At 36.9% G+C, this 19918-nt stretch overlaps 1 protein-coding gene across 1 annotated transcript in view; it reads left to right on the top strand.

Moving 5' to 3' along the window:
• Rpt3 (26S proteasome regulatory subunit Rpt3) overlaps window positions 1–19918 on the top strand; it is a 112939-nt gene that overhangs the window by 74485 nt on the left and 18536 nt on the right. Inside the window, exons 6-7 of the mRNA XM_090381647.1 lie at window positions 1777–1944; window positions 11813–11889. Coding sequence (XP_090237773.1) covers window positions 1777–1944; window positions 11813–11889 — 245 coding nt within the window. The remainder of the gene's footprint in view (window positions 1–1776; window positions 1945–11812; window positions 11890–19918) is intronic.

The raw sequence follows: 19918 nt of genomic DNA on the forward strand, positions 1-19918 counted from the left end.
TTGTACAGCTATGCACGTGGTTTGAAATGCCATATTTATGAATTTTTAGCATTTATTGCAATTAATGTTCATACTTTCTATTTTTTTGATACTTGATACTTGAAAAAATAAATTGTGAACCTGTAAAGCAGGAACTGTCTGTATATGCAGCCAGGCCTTGCATAATGCGATTTTCAGTTAACGCTATTTGAAAAATTATACCACTTTTCACTTTACATGATGAAAATTTCCAGTTAACGCTGTCTTTTTTTTTTATGCGATAGTTGAAAAAGATTTGAATTGCGCGTTAAGCTTACCGCAAATCATACTGTCAATTAACAAGCGTTTGCCTGCTGCCCGCCTCGGTGTATTCCATCAACCATTGGAAGAAGTGTTACTTGTTTGTCTCCTGCTAATAAAGTCAATACACATTTGCATAAAAATTCAAATTTTTAAATGAGCCAGATGAAAATGCTACTGCGAAGGAGATAACGGTAAAAGAATTAGATGAAATCTTTCGTATCGCATAGAACCTCAAACAAAAGGTTTGAGGTTCTCTGCGATATTTATTTCACCAGGGCCCAGAGGAGATTGTTGTCGGCTATCGGAAATTGATTGATGAAAAGAGAAAGTCAACACTGTTCAAATATTACCGCAACAGTCATTTCTTCATTGTGTATTTTATGTCAGAGGTTCCCAAACTTTCTTGGTTCACAGCGCCCTTAGTGTCTCAGTAATTTTTTCAAGGTGCACCCAGACCAAAAGAAATACCTAACAGTTCCATTTAGTAGTTAGGTCCAAACTACTTAATAAGAAATGTTGAAACTGTGAACTACCTAGTAGTTCGTGCGGTGTCCGACAGATTTTGAGTATTGCTGTGTTTCCCTCGAAAATTTAAAATATTCCGTGGCACACAGTTTGGGAACCGCTGTTTTATGCAATAAACATTTAATTCCATAATTATTTTCATTGTCTTTTACATTGTATACAGTTAAAAAGTTATTTAAAAGGTATTTTTAAAATTCTTTATGCACATTCCAGAAGGTCAAGGACCAATTATAATTTTTCCTATTGATTATTATATTCGATTAATGCATTTGTTTTGCGCGATGCACTTGCGGGACGAATTAATCGCGTTAATCGAGGCCACCCTGTATATATATATATATATAGTTACAATTGAGAGAACACCAATTTCAAATTGCAACAAAAGGTTCCAGCATTGAATATAGCTGGTTTGACTGGATTTTGGGATGCAAATACAGCTTTGGCTGGTTTACTGTTAATGTACAACTTTGGCTGGTTTACTGTTAATGTACAACTTTGGCTGGTTTACTATTAATGTACAACTTTGGCTGGTTTACAGTGTATACAAATGATACTAATGCACTAACTTATATGACAGTGTAATATGTATGTTATACCATTGTTACCAATTGTACTAAGGTGCTTCCATCTTGCAAAAACAGTATGTTTTACTTTTAAATTCTAGTATTCATTTATTTAATAAGTGTATTTGCAATCTTTTTTTTTTTTTTTTAACTTTTTATCACTTAATGAGACATAACTTCCTACAGTACTGCATGTTTAAATGAATTCAATTATATACGTAATTGCACGTAATTGCATTCATTCATTTAACTGTGAATTTCTTGCAGGAAGTTTATATATATATATATATATATATATATATATCTAACTTACATCATGATATTCTCAAATTTGTGGTAATTATACTTTTAGCTTCAGGTCAGTACGAGTTCTTGTTTTGTAATTTTTCATTTCTCAACATTGCAGCTGCCTTTATTCGTGTCGTTGGTTCAGAGTTTGTTCAGAAATATCTAGGTGAAGGTCCACGAATGGTTAGAGATGTTTTCCGACTAGCCAGAGAAAATGCTCCTGCTATTATATTTATTGATGAAATTGATGCCATAGCTACTAAACGATTTGATGCACAGACTGGTGGTATGTTTATTTTTGATTAATATATTTTATATGTCATATTCTTTTAGTACTTTATAATGGCTCAGAAATTGACTCGTAGTAGTAGTAGTAGTGGCATGTGATGCAAGAAAGCAAGTGTATGAGCTTATGCAGCATCAGCCAAAAAAAAAAAAAAAAAAATCACACCATTCCCTCCAAATGCCTGTCCAGTTCCTCCTTAAATTTATTCATTTAACCTATCAACTTCCACAATGACAGATGGAAGCTTGTTCCAGCAATTAACCACCCGCTGGCTAAAGGCAAATTTCCGCACATCTATTCTACATCTGTCTTTTCTTAATTTGAATTTATGCCCCCTTAGGTTCGTAATTTGAACAAGTGGAAGGATCCCATCAGAATTCAGCGTGCTCAACCCATTCATGGCCTTATACACCTCAATCAGATCACCGCGCAGGTGCCTAGTTTCCAGCCACTGCAATTTGCAGAACTTAAGCCTCTCTTGGTAAGAGGATCCCTTCATTCCCCTCACCAATCTTGTTGCCCTTATTTGTACACACTCAAGCAAATCAACATCCTTCCCACTATGAGGCCTCCAGACCTGTACGCGTTACTCGAGGTGCGGCCTGACCATTGCTTTATACAGAGGGACAATCACCTCCTTTTCCCTGCTAGCAAAATTCCTATATATCATTGACAAAACCCCATGACCTGCCCTGGCAGCCTGTCTGCATTGCTCAGAAAACTTCATATCTGACTGCACAATTACTCCCAGGTCTTTTTCATTTTCTACCACCTTAAGTGTAGCACCACACAGTTGGTACGTTTCTCTGGGGTTACTTCGACCCATATGCAGTACTTTGCATTTGTCAAGGTTAAACTTCAGTTGCCACTTCTTAGCCCATCTGCCCAAATTTTCTAGATCCTGTTCTAGTAGCACACTGCCATTACTGTCATTAACAACTCTGCCAACCTTTGTATTATCTGCAAACTTCGACACTAAGCCTGATATACCTTCATCAATATTGATAAATATACAAAACAACAGTGGACTCAACACCGAACCTCTGTGAGACTGCACTAATAACTATCTGCAAACTTCGACACTAAGCCTGATATACCTTCATCAATATTGATAAATATACAAAACAACAGTGGACTCAACACCGAACCTCTGTGAGACTGCACTAATAACATTAGACTGCACTAATAGATTAACTTCAGCAGCACCCATTGATTACCACCCTCTGTCTTCTCCTACTCAACCATCCTTTTATCCATTGTAGCAACTTACCCTTAATACCATTCTGCTCCAATTTTTACAATAGTCTTCCATGCGCAACAGTGTCAAAATCTTTCCTGAAATCCAAATATATGATATCAAAATTATTTTTTGCATCCAGTTCCTTTGTAACCATATCATAATATCCTATCAAATTTGTCAGACAAGACTTTCCCTTAACAAACCCTTGCTGTGTCTGAATTATTGCTGCAGTCTTGTCTAAATGATCCTGCAATGCATCTTTAACCAGTGACTCCATCATTTTACCCAGAACAGAAGTTAAACTAACTGGTCTGTAATTACTCGTGTCACCTTTCGATCCTCCTTTGTGAATTCGGGATACATTGCACATCTCCAGTCCGTGGGGACCTCCCCTGAGTCCAAGGATGCTCTCATAATTATGGCTAAGGGTTTGCTTAGTTGCTTTGCCACCTCCTTTAATATAACTGGATAGATCCCATCCACCCCAGGTGCCTTTCTTATGTTTAACTTCAACAATTTCTCCTCCACTTTGCTCTCAGTTATTACAAAATCATTAAGCACCCTGATACAATTTGATAATCTTCTGCCATTTTCAAACCTTAATAACTCCTCATGTGTGAATGTAGATGCAAAATACTCATTCAGTTTGTTTGCTATCTGAGCAGGATCATCAACAGTCGAACCAATGATATCAAGTGGACCAATCAGATTCATCCCCTTCCTTTTAGAGTTTATATAAAGTAAAGAAATTCTTGCTGTTTTTCTTAGCATCCTTTGCCAGATTTCTCGTAATCTGCCTTCACCTGCCGAACCTCCTTTGTGACCTGATTACAGATTAATTTATATCTGCCATAGGCTTCTGAGTCGCTTGATAATTTATATGCATCCCATGCATTTTTGTTCTCTGTCACGAGTCTCGTTAGTTCATTTGATAACCATTTAGGCCTAAGCCTTGAACAATATTTCTTAATAGGTATGAAACGTTTAGTAGCATCCACGATTAATTCCTTGAATGCTTCCCACTTAGAATTTACTGTTGGTAACATCATCAGTTGATCCCACTGTACAGAATTTAAAAACTGTCTGAGACCACTGTACTCACCTTTACGGAAGAAAAAACCCTTTCCATTACCCCTGATAATAATTATATCATTAAGTAAATCCCACATCAGTACACATGATCACTGCCACCTAGTAGTTCCTTTATCTGCAAATTCTTAATACACGAATGATCACTGCTGATACCAGATCAAGAGTATTACCATCCCTGTAGAAGCAGTCTCCTGTTAACAAGCACAGACCACGCTGAAAAAAATTCTACCCCTTGAGCCTTGCACATTCCCTCCAGGGCCGAATTGATTTACAGGGCTCTCATCATGTACTCCCTCCTATTGTGTCTGGGCAGAATTGCAGACAATTTCAAATTTAACCCTGACTCACGGTGTTGCTTTTTTGCAACATTGACCTGTATTTGTTAAGTAAATCTGCAGATCTCCTACTCTTCATGTCATTGGTGCCAACGTGCACAATAATATCACCTTTTGTGCCCTTAAAAGATGATATATGATTGTGTTTGGTTACAAATGTGTGTTCAATCTTGTGTGATCAGCACCTAACCCTATTTTTCCCATAGGACCTGTAAATTATATTGCACGAGGGTTTCTAGGAACACAACTATCATATTATACGAGGACTGACTGTACAAGCCAAAATTACACGCATACAATGTATAGTATTTTTGTTTGACTTCTTAGCTGAGTCAAAATATTTGAATCCTGCTTATTGTAATGGAATGTAGAAAGATATACTAACATGTTCCAAAAGCACTGCCAATACAACTTATTTAAAAAAAAAAAACTTTATAAGTATTTGACAGTTACATTTCATCAGAGGAATTTCTGGCCTTCTGTATAACTTCAAAACATGTTCAGGGAATTTGATACCTATATCTTGTGCTATACAACTGCATTGGTCATCAAATTATCAAAGTCTCAAGGACCCATGTCCAGGGAAATGGGGTGGGCATTCAAGAATTTCCCATTGTCATGCAATATGATTAATGCTGTTTCCAGGAAAAGTTGGCCCTTTTCTCATATTGCTGGGTACAAATACTTCTCCAGAAATGAGCATTTGTACACAATTTACAGTGTTGACTTCTGGAACAATGTGATGCAGAATTATGTCATCCCAGTCATATGCAATAATCAGCATCTCTTTCACATTTCATAGTCCGTCACTAGATTTTTTTGTATGAGAAGATAGAGAAAATTAGAACATACAAATAAAATAGATAATTATAAAATTTGGTAGATTAATTTGCAATCAGTGACATACATAATTTTTCCATTTTGATATATGATACACAGTTATTTTGAAGAAACATTCTGGAACACTTAAAAAAAAAGAAGATAAATCTGCATTAATAGTTTTGAAAATTCCAGTTCCTAAAAGTGAATTTTCATTGTGTATAAATCTGTGGAGGAGTTTGAACTCAAAACCGTACCCAGTTTAGGCCAAAGTGACATTATGAATTTATATAGAATGGTGGAATTGTTCCATTTCCTTTTACTATTCTAAGCCTATAGAAAAGATAAAGTGATGAATATTTTAAGATTAATAGATTAGTGGTTTCAGAACATTTCTGGCAGAAAAGACACATGCTAGAGGCAAGACCTGATGGTAGTTCGTATAAATGGGACAAGCAGAAATGACTACAGTACATTGGTCATAAAATATACGGGTTTGAATACAGTGAAGAACAAAGATAAGGGAATAGACGTGAATCCAATCTTGGAGGTGATGGTTTTGCAATTGGGAGTGTTTCCATGATGGAAAGCATAATCTTCATAGTATCTCCCACTTTTCCAGTCCATCTGGTAAAGACACCACCACATCACATGAAAAGTCTTAATGCTGTGTTATAAGAACTGAATTGATGAGTGCAGAAGCTATTGCTAAATAAAGACTCTTTGTCTATAGAAGTTTGCAAGAAAATGGTGTATCACATCAGTCTAGAATTCTGAAATCTAGAACTTGGATAGAGGTTGAAATTGACATTTTAGTAGGTGTGCTATTTAAAATGTAAACGGCAAATGATGATTGGCCATTCATTTGCATAGTGCTATTCCTTGATATATAAGTATCATTCAATTGAAGCAGACTTCTTTTAATAAACAGTTCGAAGACATTTCTGGTTAAAAGTAAGCACCTGTGGTGTTGGGACATGATAAATAATAAAATAAAATAATACAAAAGACTGTAAAATAATATTTACAAAAAACTAGTTTAAAACAAAAATAAAATAAGTTAAAATGCATTAAAATATAAATTTAAAAGTGATAAAAACACTATTGAAGCTTTCGGAGGTGTCTGCCTCCTTCCTCAGCAATAATGAAACTTAAGCGGCACACGTGGATGACCAGGCGCATACTCAGTATTCCTTTCATGTGTACCAGAACCGGAAGTGGTCTGGGGGCACTCCATGCCCCCAGACCACTTCCGGTTCTGGTACACATGAAACAAAAACCACTGCCTCAAAAAGGAGGTGAAGCCTAACTACCCTGTCTCTGTTCATGCTATTGTTGCCAGAGGATCCAATTCACAGACTTTCCAGCCACTTGCGGTCCCAGAATCTATGCACCCGGTCATTTTGTAAATATTATTTTACAGTCTTGTATTATTTTATTTTATTTTATTATTAAATCAGTTTTAAACGGTTGGCGTATCTGTTTAAATCTGTGATATGAATAATCCCAACCTTAGAGGCCTTATTGCAGGTATTGTTCATCATTACTTCTGTTTTAGCCTTATCCATAGTCTGAAATCCTTACTAACTCTTCATAACTGATTTTAAGATTTTCCTTTAATTCTTTGGGATCGTGGCTTATGATCACAATGTCATCTGCAAATCGTAAATGTTTTAGATACTCTCCATTCACATTGACTCCTTTCTGCGACCAGTCTAATCTTCTGCAACCTTCTTCAAGGGCAGCAGTAAACAACTTCAGAGATATTGTCTCCTTGTTGAACTACTATCTCAATTTTAAATTTGCTACTGTCTTTGTCTAGTCTAATAAAGGAGGTAGTGTGTATTCACTTTTACTAACATAATTGGAACGAACCCAAGATTTTACTTTGTACTTATCTTACCAGATAGCTATATAAATTGTAGTTTCAGGAATTCCAGTTATTCATCTAAAGCAGTTAGGATTTACACTGAAAAGACAAGAATCCATAGGATACCTAGTTCCTGGACAACGCAACACTGTCACCTCTCTTGCTAGTGGACAAACCCACCGCTTGGCAGGTATATAGGTACACTGTAGTAGTAGTAGTAGTAGTAGTAGTAGTAGTAGTGGCACTTGATGCAAGAAAGCAAGTGTAGGAGCTTATGCAGCATCAGCCAAAAAAAAAAAATCACACCATACCCTCCAAATGCCTGTCCAGTTCCTCCTTAAATTTATTTAACCTATCAACTTCCACAACGACAGATGGAAGTTTGTTCCAGCAATTAACCACCCGCTGGCTAAAGGCAAATTTCCGCACATCTATTCTACATCTATCCTTTCTTAATTTGAACTTATGTCCCCGTAGGTTCGTATTCTGAACAAGTGGGAGGATCCCATCAGAATTCAGCGTGCTCAACCCATTTAGGGCCTTATAGACCTCAATCAGATCACCGCGCAGGTGCCTAGTCTCCAGCCACTGCAATTTGCAGAACTTAAGCCTCTCTTGGTAAGAGGATCCCTTCATTCCCCTCACCAATCGTGTTGCTCTTCTCTGTACACGCTCAAGCAAATCTACATCCTTCCTAAAATGAGGCCTCCAGACCTGTACGCAGTACTCAAGGCGTGGCCTGACCATTGCCTTATACAGAGGGACAATCACCTCCTTTTCCCTGCTAGCAAAATTCCTATATATCATTGACAAAACCCCATGACCTGCCCTAGCAGCCTGTCTACATTGCTCAGAAAACTTCATATCTGACTGCACAATTATTCCCAGGTCTTTTTCATTTTCTACCACCTTAAGTGTAGTACCACACAGTTGGTACATTTCTCTGGGGTTACTTCTACCCATATGCAGTACTTTGCATTTGTCAAGGTTAAACTTCAGTTGCCACTTCTTAGCCCATCTGCCCAAATTATCTAGATCCTGTTGCAGTAGCACACTGCCATTACTGTCATTAACAACCCTGCCAACCTTCGTGTCATCTGCAAACTTCGACATTAAGCCTGATATACCTTCATCAATATCATTGATAAATATACAAAACAACAGTGGACCCAACACCGAACCCTGTGGGACTCCACTAATAACATTAGTCCACGAAGAGCAGCACCCATTGATTACCACCCTCTGTCTTCTCCCACTTAACCATCCTTTTATCCATTGTAGCAACTTACCCTTAATACCATTCTGCTCCAATTTGTACAGTAGTCTTCCATGCGCAACAGTGTCAAAAGCTTTCCTGAAATCCAAGTATATGATATCAAAATTATTTTTTGCATCCAGTTCCTTTGTGACCACATCATAATAACCAATCAAATTTGTCAGACAAGACTTTCCCTTAACAAACCCATGCTGTGTCTGAATTATTGCTGCAGTCTTGTCTAGATGATCCTGCAATGCATCTTTAACCAGTGACTCCATTATTTTACCCGGAACAGAAGTTAAACTAACTGGTCTGTAATTACTCGTGTCACCCTTCGAACCTCCTTTGTGAATTGGGGATACATTTGCACATCTCCAGTCCGTTGGAACCTCCCCTGAATCCAAGGATGCTCTCATAATTATGGCTAAGGGTTTGCTTAGTTGCTTTGCCGCCTCCTTTAATATAACTGGATAGATTCCATCCACCCCAGGTGCCTTTCTTATGTTTAACTTCAACAATTTCTCCTCCACTTTGCTCTCAGTTATTACAAAATCATTAAGCACACTGCTACAATTTGATAACCTTCTTCCATTTTCAAACTGTAATAATTCCTCACGTGTGAATGTAGATGCAAAATACTCATTCAGTTTGTTTGCTATCTGAGCAGGATCATCAACAGTCGAACCATCGATGTCAAGTGGACCAATCATATTCATCCCCTTCCTTTTAGAGTTTATATAAGTAAAGAAATCCTTGCTGTTTTTCTTAGCATCTTTTGCCAAAGATTTCTCGTAATCCGCCTTTGCCTGCCGAACCTCCTTTGTGACCTGATTACAGACTAGCTTATATCTGCTACAGGCTTCTGCGTCGCCTGATAATTTATATGCATCCCATGCATTTTTCTTCTCTGTCACGAGTCTCATTAGTTCATTTGATAACCATTTAGGCCTAAACCTTGAACAATATTTCTTCATCGGTATGAAAAGTCTAGTAGCTTCCACGATTAATTCCTTGAATGCTTCCCACTTAGAATTTACTGTTTGTAACATCGTCAGTTGATCCCACTGTACAGAATTTAAAAACTGTCTGAGACCACTGTACTCCCCTTTACGGAAGCAAAAACCCTTTCCTTTACCCCTAACGATAGTTACCTCTTTGAGTAAATCCCACTTCAGCACACTGTGATCACTGCCACCTAGTGGTTCCTTTATCTGCAAATTTTTCTCCTCCACTTTGCTCTCAGTTATTACAAAATCATTAAGCACACTGCTACAATTTGATAACCTTCTTCCATTTTCAAACTGTAATAATTCCTCACGTGTGAATGTAGATGCAAAATACTCATTCAGTTTGTTTGCTATCTGAGCAGGATCATCAACAGTCGAACCATAGGACATAGAAAGACAGAATCCATAGGATACCTAGTTCCTGGACAACGGAACACTGTCACCTCTCTTGCTAGTGGACAAACCCACCGCTTGGCAGGTATATAGGTACACTGTATTCACGTTTCACCGTATGCACATAGTCGATAATTCAATGTCAGTATGGATAAACATCGTGAGTTAACTGACTTTGAAAGAGGGATGATAGTGGGTGCCCGATGCATGGGTAATTCTATTGCGGAGGTGGTACAGAAATTGCACTATCTCCGTTTGACAGTATCAAGAGTGTATCGGGAATATGCCATTTCCAGAATAACATATTCTGAAAAATGGACAGCGCTGTGTGCAGAGAAAGGTGGTGGATGAATGTGGCCGCCAACGTCAGTCTCGCATTGTTTCAGCCAACTGGAGAGTGACAGTGGCACAAATCTGACTTCAGTGAGCTAAGTACCAGAAACGTCTCCATCAAGACCATCAGGCGATCATTAGCCGAATAGGTTATGGGAGCAGCTGACCCGCCCGAGTCCCATTGCTAACACCATGACACAAGACTCTATGCCTCAACTGGGCGAAAAAACATTGGCACTAGGATGATTGGAGACTGGTCCGATGAGTCCTGTTATTTTGAACGAATGGGAGGGTACATATCTGGTGGAAACCATGTGAAGCTATGCACCCATCATGTCAACAAGGAACTGTTCACGCAGGTGGATGGTCGGTAGTTGTCTGGAAGATGTTCACTAGCACACGTTGGGACCTCTGGTACATCTAGATGCACCTTTGAAGAGTCCAGGTTACATGTCCATCCTTGCGGACCATCTGCATCCCTTCATGGTCATCATGCACCCACAGGGCAATGGACTCTTCCAACAGGACAGTGTGCCTCTCCCACAGAGCCATGGTGACTAGAACACAGTTCGAAGTGCATTCTGCAGATTTTACCACCATGGAATGGCCTCCATGTTTTCCCAACGTGAACCCTGTGGAGCATGTTTGGGATGCTGTGGAGAGTTCCGTTCGAGATTTGGATCCTCCACCCAGGAATATGACAGAATTATGGATGGAAATATCTGTGTAATGCTTTTTTGAACTAGTGGGCAATGCCTCACTGTGTGATTGCACTTATCCGGGCATAATGTGGGCCTACCACTTACTTGGTAGGTATCCTACGATTTCTGTCCACTCAGTGTATATGGATAACTTTGAATGAATATCTTTGATTTATATCCATATTATAATCTTGTTGATATAGCTATTGAACTATTGACAAAATATTGGTTCATTAGCAGATTTAACATTCTCTGGGTCCTAAACAAGAATATATGGACCCCTCAGTGGGTCCATATATTATAAAAATGCATATGTGCTTTGACAAAATTAAGATGTGTGTGTTCATTTGTTTGTTTGTTTGTTTTTTAATAAATTAACTGTGAGATGCATTGTAAATGAATGTTTACATGTGAAGAATATTAGCTCTTTTACAATTGTACTTTAGATATAGTAAATTTGCAGCCCCTATATTCTAGGACCCAAAGTGATTGTTTGGTGCTTCATGACCTAAGATGCCAATGCATGCACTATAAACAAATCATCATTATCTTCATTTGTTGAATATCCAAATTTCTTGTTCCTTCCCTAATTGCTTTCTTGATTATACACCTACTTAGTTACATTTCTAATAATCTAGCTAGTTTTCACTTGCCTATATACTTCTCTCTGCTATTACAATATTTCATATTGAGTATACTTCTCCTGCATGCCACTGAAATTATATGCTCACTGCTTCCAAAACTTTCCTTTTTTATTATATCTCAGAATTCAGTCTGTTGCATTAGTTATCATATTTAAACTTTTAAATCTTTCTTCTAGCCGATAGAGAAGTTCAAAGAATCTTATTAGAACTTTTAAACCAAATGGATGGATTTGACCAAACTACAAATGTGAAGGTATGTAATGTTAAAAAAAACAGTTATGTAAAACTTAATATTTAATCTTTTTCTGTAATCATTTTTAAAGAATAAATTAAATTCACACCATTTGTAAAATTTATCTAAAGTATATTATGTATTGACAACAAGAAATTTCATTTCTTAAAAAATTAGCATGCACTTGAATGCAAGCACTAAGAAAATTTTAACCAGTAATCCAGAGGAAAAATCTGCATACACAAACAAACTTCACATGCAACTATCGTATTTGTCGGCTTATAAGACACTTTTTTCCTTAAAATATTGCCCTGCATTCTAGAAGCAAAAAGTGGCAATAGGGCACATGGTTAAAACCAAGAAGTCAGCAAGTGACAAAATGTAGTTATTGGATAGTTTACATCGTTATCACGGTCAGTACACTTTTTAGTAATTACCAGGCTGTTGTAGTAACAAGTGAATTCCAGTTATACATTTAAGCCCTAATCAGTGGCAGATGCATCAAGAAGGCAAAATTATACTATTGGATTTAAGATAAAAGTAGTACAATACACCAAAGAACATGGGAACAGAGCAATAGAACAGAATTTCAGACCACCGCCTACTGAGAAGGTAATTCGTCGATGGAGGAAGCAGAAAGTTTTATTACAAGAAGCTGGTAAAACAAAGCATAACCTTCCTAAAATTCCACCTGAATGGACAAATTTGGAAGAAAACGTGTAATTGGATAATGGAACTTAGAGACATGGTTATTGCAGTGAGTGCTTAAAATGATAGAAGCAGAAGAAATGAGCAGCTGATATTGGAATACACGACTTTAAAGGAACCGAATCTTGGTGTTATTGCTTCGTGAAAATAAACGGGTTAGGTTTATGCACAAGAACTAGAATAGCCCTGAGAATGCCTGCTGAGTATGAACAGAGAATATTTGATTTCCATAAATTTGTCCTTAATGCTAGAAAACGAAGCAGCTGCGAACTTAGCCAAATCAGGAATATGGATGAAATTCCGTTGGCTTTTGATGTACCATCCAATAAAACCGTAAACTAAGAGACACACTACACCACACCGCAGTTTTAACTTGTTGTGCTGATGGGACCAAACTTCCGCCAATGTTAATTTTTAAAAGAAAAACTTTACCGAAAGATAAACTGCCAAATGGAATTCACATACTTGTAAAATCGAAGGGATGGATGGATGAAGAAAGTATCAAGGATTGGGTTTTAGAAACATTTGGTCTAAGCGTCCTTTTGGACTACTGCATAAAAATGCACTACTAGTATGGGATCAGTTTAGAGCACGTAGGACTGAAAACATCAAACAAATGGCCAAAAGGATGGACACAGGATTGGCGGTAATTGTGGGTGGCTTAACTTCCCAGTTACAGCTGCTAGATATCAGCATCAATAAGCCATTCATGAATAACATGCGGGAGCAATGGAATAAATGGATGATAGAGGGGAAACGTGATACAACGCTTACGAGAAGGATGAAACATCCATCAATATCACAAGTGTGTGAATGGGTACTGAAGTCATGGCATGATATTTAGACTGAAATTGTGTTCAAGTCCTTTAAAAAACGTGGTATAAGTAATGCAGTGGATGGCACTGAAGATCATTTATTGTATGAGAGACATAATACTGGTGAAGAGAATGATGATGTTGAGGATAATGATGATCAAGTCAGTAATGAATCAGAAGTTGAATAATACTAAAATAATAAGAGTAATAATCCTATATCTTTCTTTATTGGCTTTTGAGTTTTATTTTTATTGAATTTTAAATTTCCATTGTATTAAGAATAAATTTTTTTCAAAGGTTTTTTTCTTAAATTTACAGTTCCAGAATTAGGGTGCGTCTTCCACACTGCAGCATCTTATAAGCCGATAAATATGGTACTTAAATGATCAACCGTTTCTCATTGCCAAATAAAAATGGTATGTGACAGCAAAGGAAAACTGTCATGGTCCCTCAGTCAAAAAGCTTGGCACACTGTCATTAAAGCAGTTATGAAAGGACTGTCAAGCATCACATAGTATTCTCTTATTAATATGCAGGAATATCAAATGTACAGAGAATCCATACACCTTTACAAAACTAAAACATTATTGTGTGAATAGGGTACATGTCTGAAACCCCTTCCAAGTAATAAAAATATCAAGTTTTTATTACCAATCAGAAAGTGTGTGTACTGCAGTAAGATGGCAGCATAGTCACAAAACTGCAGTCATGAAGAAATTTACCAATAAAATTTCATGCTCTTGGTTTTGTCATCGATCAGTGGTTTTGATCGATGACTGTTGACTTTGCATGTTAAGCACATGATGGCATGTTGTATAGATTTCCCTGGGCTTTATGTAAAGCTTCCTTGAACCAGTTCCACTGTGCCCTTGCAGACTTTTGTTCTGCCATTAATCTGTCGAGATGATTGCACAAACAGGCATCCTTTATGAATTTTCCATACCATTGCAGAATTGTAGTTCTACTCAGTGTGTGGCTTATTTTTAAATGGTTTGAAATCATAACAGCAGTGGAAGCCTGCAACTCATTAAACTGAAGTATGCACTGCACCTTCTTGGGTTTGGTAAATTCCACTACATTTACTGTTTATAATTGTTTATGATTATGCTGATATCTACTATAGAGTTCCTTTTTTCTGGTTGGTAAAAAAAACTTGAAGATATCCTCTATCAACAGGAAGTGGTTTCAGATTTGGATCACAAACTGTATTCGCACAATAATGTTTGAATTTTGTAGAGGAGATTTGTGAATGCAGACAAAATTGTCTATGCACTCTGACAGTACTATTCCCACCACTTTTTTTTTTTTTTCTCAATTCTGGAATTAGAACTTCTTAGTTTGACAATTTTGACAATTTTATTCCAATTCCACTGTTACACATCACTTAGCAGTGAGTGTAACAGTGGAATTGCGTCAGATAGCCCAAATAAGTTTCTAAACATTCCAGCCATCCGTCTGTACTGTATGACCTTGATCTTTACTTGCCTTCATTGCAAAAGCTTGCTGACAAATGAAAATGCATATGTGTGTCAGTTACTCTTGAAAGCCTCCCTTCTAGGGAGGCTGGAAATATGAAAAGAACACCTATTAAAGAGTTTGCATCCATATTTGAGAGTGCCTATTGTTTGTCTAAAATGAATGTAATTGCTACTCCTGGCTGGAACCCGGGCCTGTGTCCACAAAGAGGTGTCTGTTAAGGGAGGTTTCACTGTTCTTTCAATGAAGATAATGTACAGTTTTTAAAAGGTTTCTGTTTTTATTAATATATATTTATATAAATAAAATAAAGCTGTTTCTTCCAAAGTATCTTTAGTGGTAATAAATTGATTCGACAATTGTCTGGTTGCTTTCTTGTATTCTGTAATTCATATAAGCAAAAACCAATCATGGATCAAATTACAAACCTCCAAGGGTTTATTATTTTTTATATGTTCATAGAAAAGACTTAAAATCTTATTGAAACAAAATTCTTTTAAACTTCTGTTTCTAGGACAAATATCACCATTACTATTATGTTAATTTATAATGGATTTTGATGCATACATCATTTGTAAAAATGGTAGTTAGGGTGCAAACACTTATCATCTCACGGGAGCTCACATGTAAACATGTCAAATATCAAATTGTGAGAGCTGTATTTCCCATTTAGTTGTATTGGTTGGAGACTATGTTCGCTTATGTACATAGCTTAATTAATAGTATATATGCATACTAACTAATTGATATTTCTCCAAATTGTTCAAGTGAGATATGGAGTAACGACCTGACGAAGCTTAAAAAATAGGAATGAAGAGAAGATTCTGAAAATTTGTTTTTTATATGGTTGAAGAGGAAGTGGGTACATATTTCACCATAATAACGTAAAAACTCATTATAATTAGATTTCACTAACAGGAATGCCCAATAAACCGGGAATTGTAAATTAGTTTTATTGTTTTATGGTAGTAACCTCCAGAAATGTGCTCCTCCACTCATGCTATCCCGCCTCCCAAAATTTCTGTTCAAACAAAAAAATGTGAACTGAAAACGTGAATCGGCCTACAGTATCACCTATTATTTGTGAATACAGCAAATGACAGCAGTGTGTCTCCAACCCACCGTTTCCCAAACTTTTTTAGTCACAGAACACTTGACCTCAATATATTGACGGAACACTTTTCATCTCACAATATATTGGCGGAACACTTTTCATCTCACAATATATTGATGGAATACATGAAACACAAGTTTAGCGGGAGCCAAAAAACTGTTTGTAATATTTTATTACATACGATGCACTGTGCATCAGAAGCATCTTTATTTCCAACACGTGTAAAGCCAAAATTCAAATAAATTCCATCATACTTTCGTTTTGGTCTTTTATTGGTTAGTTCCTGTTTTTTTTTTTTTTTTCACTTCAGTTTTTTTGGGGAACAAAAGGCTGCAATTGTTCATCCTCACTTTGAAGTTCTACAATATTGTGTTCCTTTTCATCGACCACAGTTGCAATACTAGAAGTACTTTGCTTCTCGTTTTAAAGTTCCTTTTTTCAACCACAAATCCATGGTCACATATTTTAGTAATAATATTTTGAAATACTGATAATTATCAAAAAAAATTTGTACAAGCAAGTGAATTTAGTTATGATACCAGTTTGCTTCCTCCTCTCCTTCAACCCGTGTACTTTAGGCTAAATCGAGTACGAATTGCATATTAGATCACCGCATTACTACTTTTTCGTAGGTGTCATTACCTCTATGCATACTTCTTTATGCAAAGCCCAGAAAAATAAAGTATTCCGAGATCTATTTGATTATTAGTCTACGCCAGTATATTAATAACTGAAAAAAAAAAAAAAATTTTTATAATGATGGGGTTTTTTATGATTGGGAGATCAAAATTGAGAGTAGGAGTGTGCTGTAGGCCTAATGACTCTGATGAGTATAATAAGAAACTGTACAGAGAAATAGAGTGGGCCAGTAAATCAGAGGGTCTTATAATGGGGGATTTTAATTTCCCAGATATTGACTGGAATTTGTGGGTTGGTCACTCACACACTAGCAACGCTTTTGTGGATTTATTGAATGATTGTTTTCTACATCAGCAGTTCAGGAGGTAACTAGAGGGAGTAATAATCTTGATCTGATTATCAGTAGTGATTCTTCATGCATTAAGAATCTGCAGATAAAGGAACCACTAGATAGCAGTGATCACAGTGTGCTGAAGTGGGATTTACTCAAAGAGGTAACTACCATCAGGGGTAAAGGGAAGGGTTTTTACTTTCGTAAAGGCGACTACGATGGTCTGAGACAGTATTTAAATTCTATACAGTGGGACTAACTGATGATGTGTTACCAACAGCAAATTCAAAATGGGAAGCATTCAAATAATTAATCTTGGAAGCTACTAGGCTTTACATACCAACTAAGAAATATTGTTCAAGGTTTAGGCCTAAATGGATGTCAGATGAACTAATGAGACATATCGCAGAGAAGAAAAATGCATGGGGATACATATAAATTAATGGGTGACATGGAAGCTTAGGATAGATATAAGCTGATCTGTAACCAAGTCACAAAGGAGATTAGGCAGGCAAATGCAGGTTAGGAGAACTCCTTGCCAAAGGATACAAAGAAAACAGAAAACAGTTCTTTACCTATGTAAACTCTAGAAGGAAAGGGATGAATCAGATTGGTCCACTGGATATTGATGGTTCAACTGTTGATGATCTTGCTCAGGTGGCTAACAAACTAAATGAGTATTTTGCATCTACATTCACACTAGGAGTTATTCAGGAAGGGGAATGCCAGAGGTGAAGTAAACTCTGGCAGTGAGCTAGATGATTTTGTAATAACTGAGAGGAAAGTGGAGGAGAAATTGTTGAGGATAAACATAAAAAAAGGAATGGGGTGGATGGGATCTATCCAGTTATATTAAAGGAGGCAGCAAAGGAAGTAATCAAACCCTTAGCCATAATTGTGAGAGCTTCTTTGGACTTGGGGGAGGTACCCATAGACTGGAGATGTGCAAATGTGACCCCAATTCACAAAGGAGGATCAAAGGCTGACACAAGTAATTATAGACCTGTGAGTTTAACTTTTGTTCCAGAATAATTAATGGAGCACTGGTTAAAGAAGCACTGCAGGATCATCTAGACAAGACTTCAGTTATAGCTCGGACAGAGCATGGTTTTGTTAAGAGAAATTCTTGCCTGACCAATTTGATTGGATACTATGATGCAGTCACAAAAGAACTGAATGCAGAGAATAACTTTGATATTATATATTTGGATCTTAGAAAGGCTTTTGATTCTGTTGCACATGGAAGACTGCTGCACAAATTGGAGCAGTGTGGCATTGAAGGCAAATTGCTGCTATGGATAAAGGAATGGTTGAGGGGGAGAAGACAGAGAGTGGTAATCAAAGGACACTGCTCATCGCGGACTAATGTTATTAGTGAAGTCCCTAAGGTTCAGTGTTGGGTCCATTGTTGTTTTCTATATTTATAAATGATATTGAGGATGGTATATCAAGCTTAATGTCCAAGTTTACAGACGATACAAAGGTTGGCTGGGTTGTTAAGGACACTACTGGCAGTATGCTGCTGCTGCAACAGGATCTGGAAAGGTTGAGCAGATGGGCTGAGAGGTGGCAAATGAAGTTTAACATTGACAAATGTAAAGTGCTACATATGGGAAACAGTAACCCCAGAGTAATGTATTAATTCTGTGGTACTACACTGACAGTGGTAGAGAATGAAAAGGACCTGGGGGTAATTGTGCAGGCATATATGAAGTTTTCTGAGCAGTGCAAATGGGCTGCAAGAGTAGCTCATGGTGTCTTGTCAATGATATACAGGAATTTTTCTAGCAGGGATAAGGAGGTGATTATTCCCTTGTATAAGGCAATGGTCAGGCCACACCTTGAGTACTGTATACAGGTCTGGAGGCCTCATTTCAAGAAGGATATAGAGCTGCTGGAACAAGTACAGAGAAGGGCAACAAGATTAGTGAATGGAACAAAGGGTTGCTCTTACAAAGAAAGGCTTAAGTTTTGCAAATTACAGTGTCTGGAGACTAGGCACCAGCAAGGTGATCTGATAGAGGTGTATAAAGCCTTGAATGGTTTGAGCATGCTCAATGCTGATGGGATTCTTCCTCTTGCTCAGAATAATCATCTGAGAGGGCATAAATTCAAATTGAGGAAAGACATGTAGGATAGACGTGCGGAAATTTGCCTTTAGCCAGCGGGTAGTTGGTTGGTGGAACAGACTTTCATCCATTGTCGTGAAAGTTGATAGTCTAAATAAATTTAAGGCTCAGCTGGACAGGTATTTCGAACGAACGGAGGGGTGAAGTGGAAGTGGGTTTTTTTTTTTTTTTTTTTTTGGCTGATGCTGCATAAGCTTGCTTTCTTGCATCATATGCCTCTGCTAATGATACAAAAGTGGTGTCCCTCTACAAATATGCAAAATTTATTTATTTTATTTTATTTTTTTAATTATTAATTACGATTTTTTGCGGAACACAGTTTGAGAAACGCTGCTCCAGCCCATACAACTACAGTAAGACATGTTTATATGTAAGCTGCCATGATAAGAGTGTGTTTCCACCCTTATTATAACTGGTATTATTAAACTTAAGTTTAATTTTGAGAGTTAATTTCCACTGTATACTTTACAAAAAAAAGAATGGAAAGTGCTATATTCAGAAAATTAAAATAGTGTATCCTATTACATTGTAAAAATGATATGTGAGCAAAAACAGTGAATATGGACTAATAGGTGATCTAATTATCGATAATAAAAATGAAATGCTCTAAACAAAAGATTTATGTTCATTTTTATTAAAATTTATATTCATTTATACTAAAAATAATTGTTTACTTAGTGATGTTATTTATTAAAAGTTAATCAATGTTAATTAATTAATGAAAATGAATAAAAACTGTTGAGTAAGCAACCAGAAACAATTTAATTTCATTTTTACAAATTATTGAAACTGGCTACATGGACCTCTGAGAAAGTAGACAACTCTCTATAGTGGACAC

The sequence above is a fragment of the Mastigoproctus giganteus genome, chromosome 9 (genome assembly GCF_048544385.1).
Source record: "Mastigoproctus giganteus isolate SK-2022 chromosome 9, ASM4854438v1, whole genome shotgun sequence".
Taxonomy (NCBI): Eukaryota; Metazoa; Arthropoda; class Arachnida; order Uropygi; family Thelyphonidae; genus Mastigoproctus; species Mastigoproctus giganteus.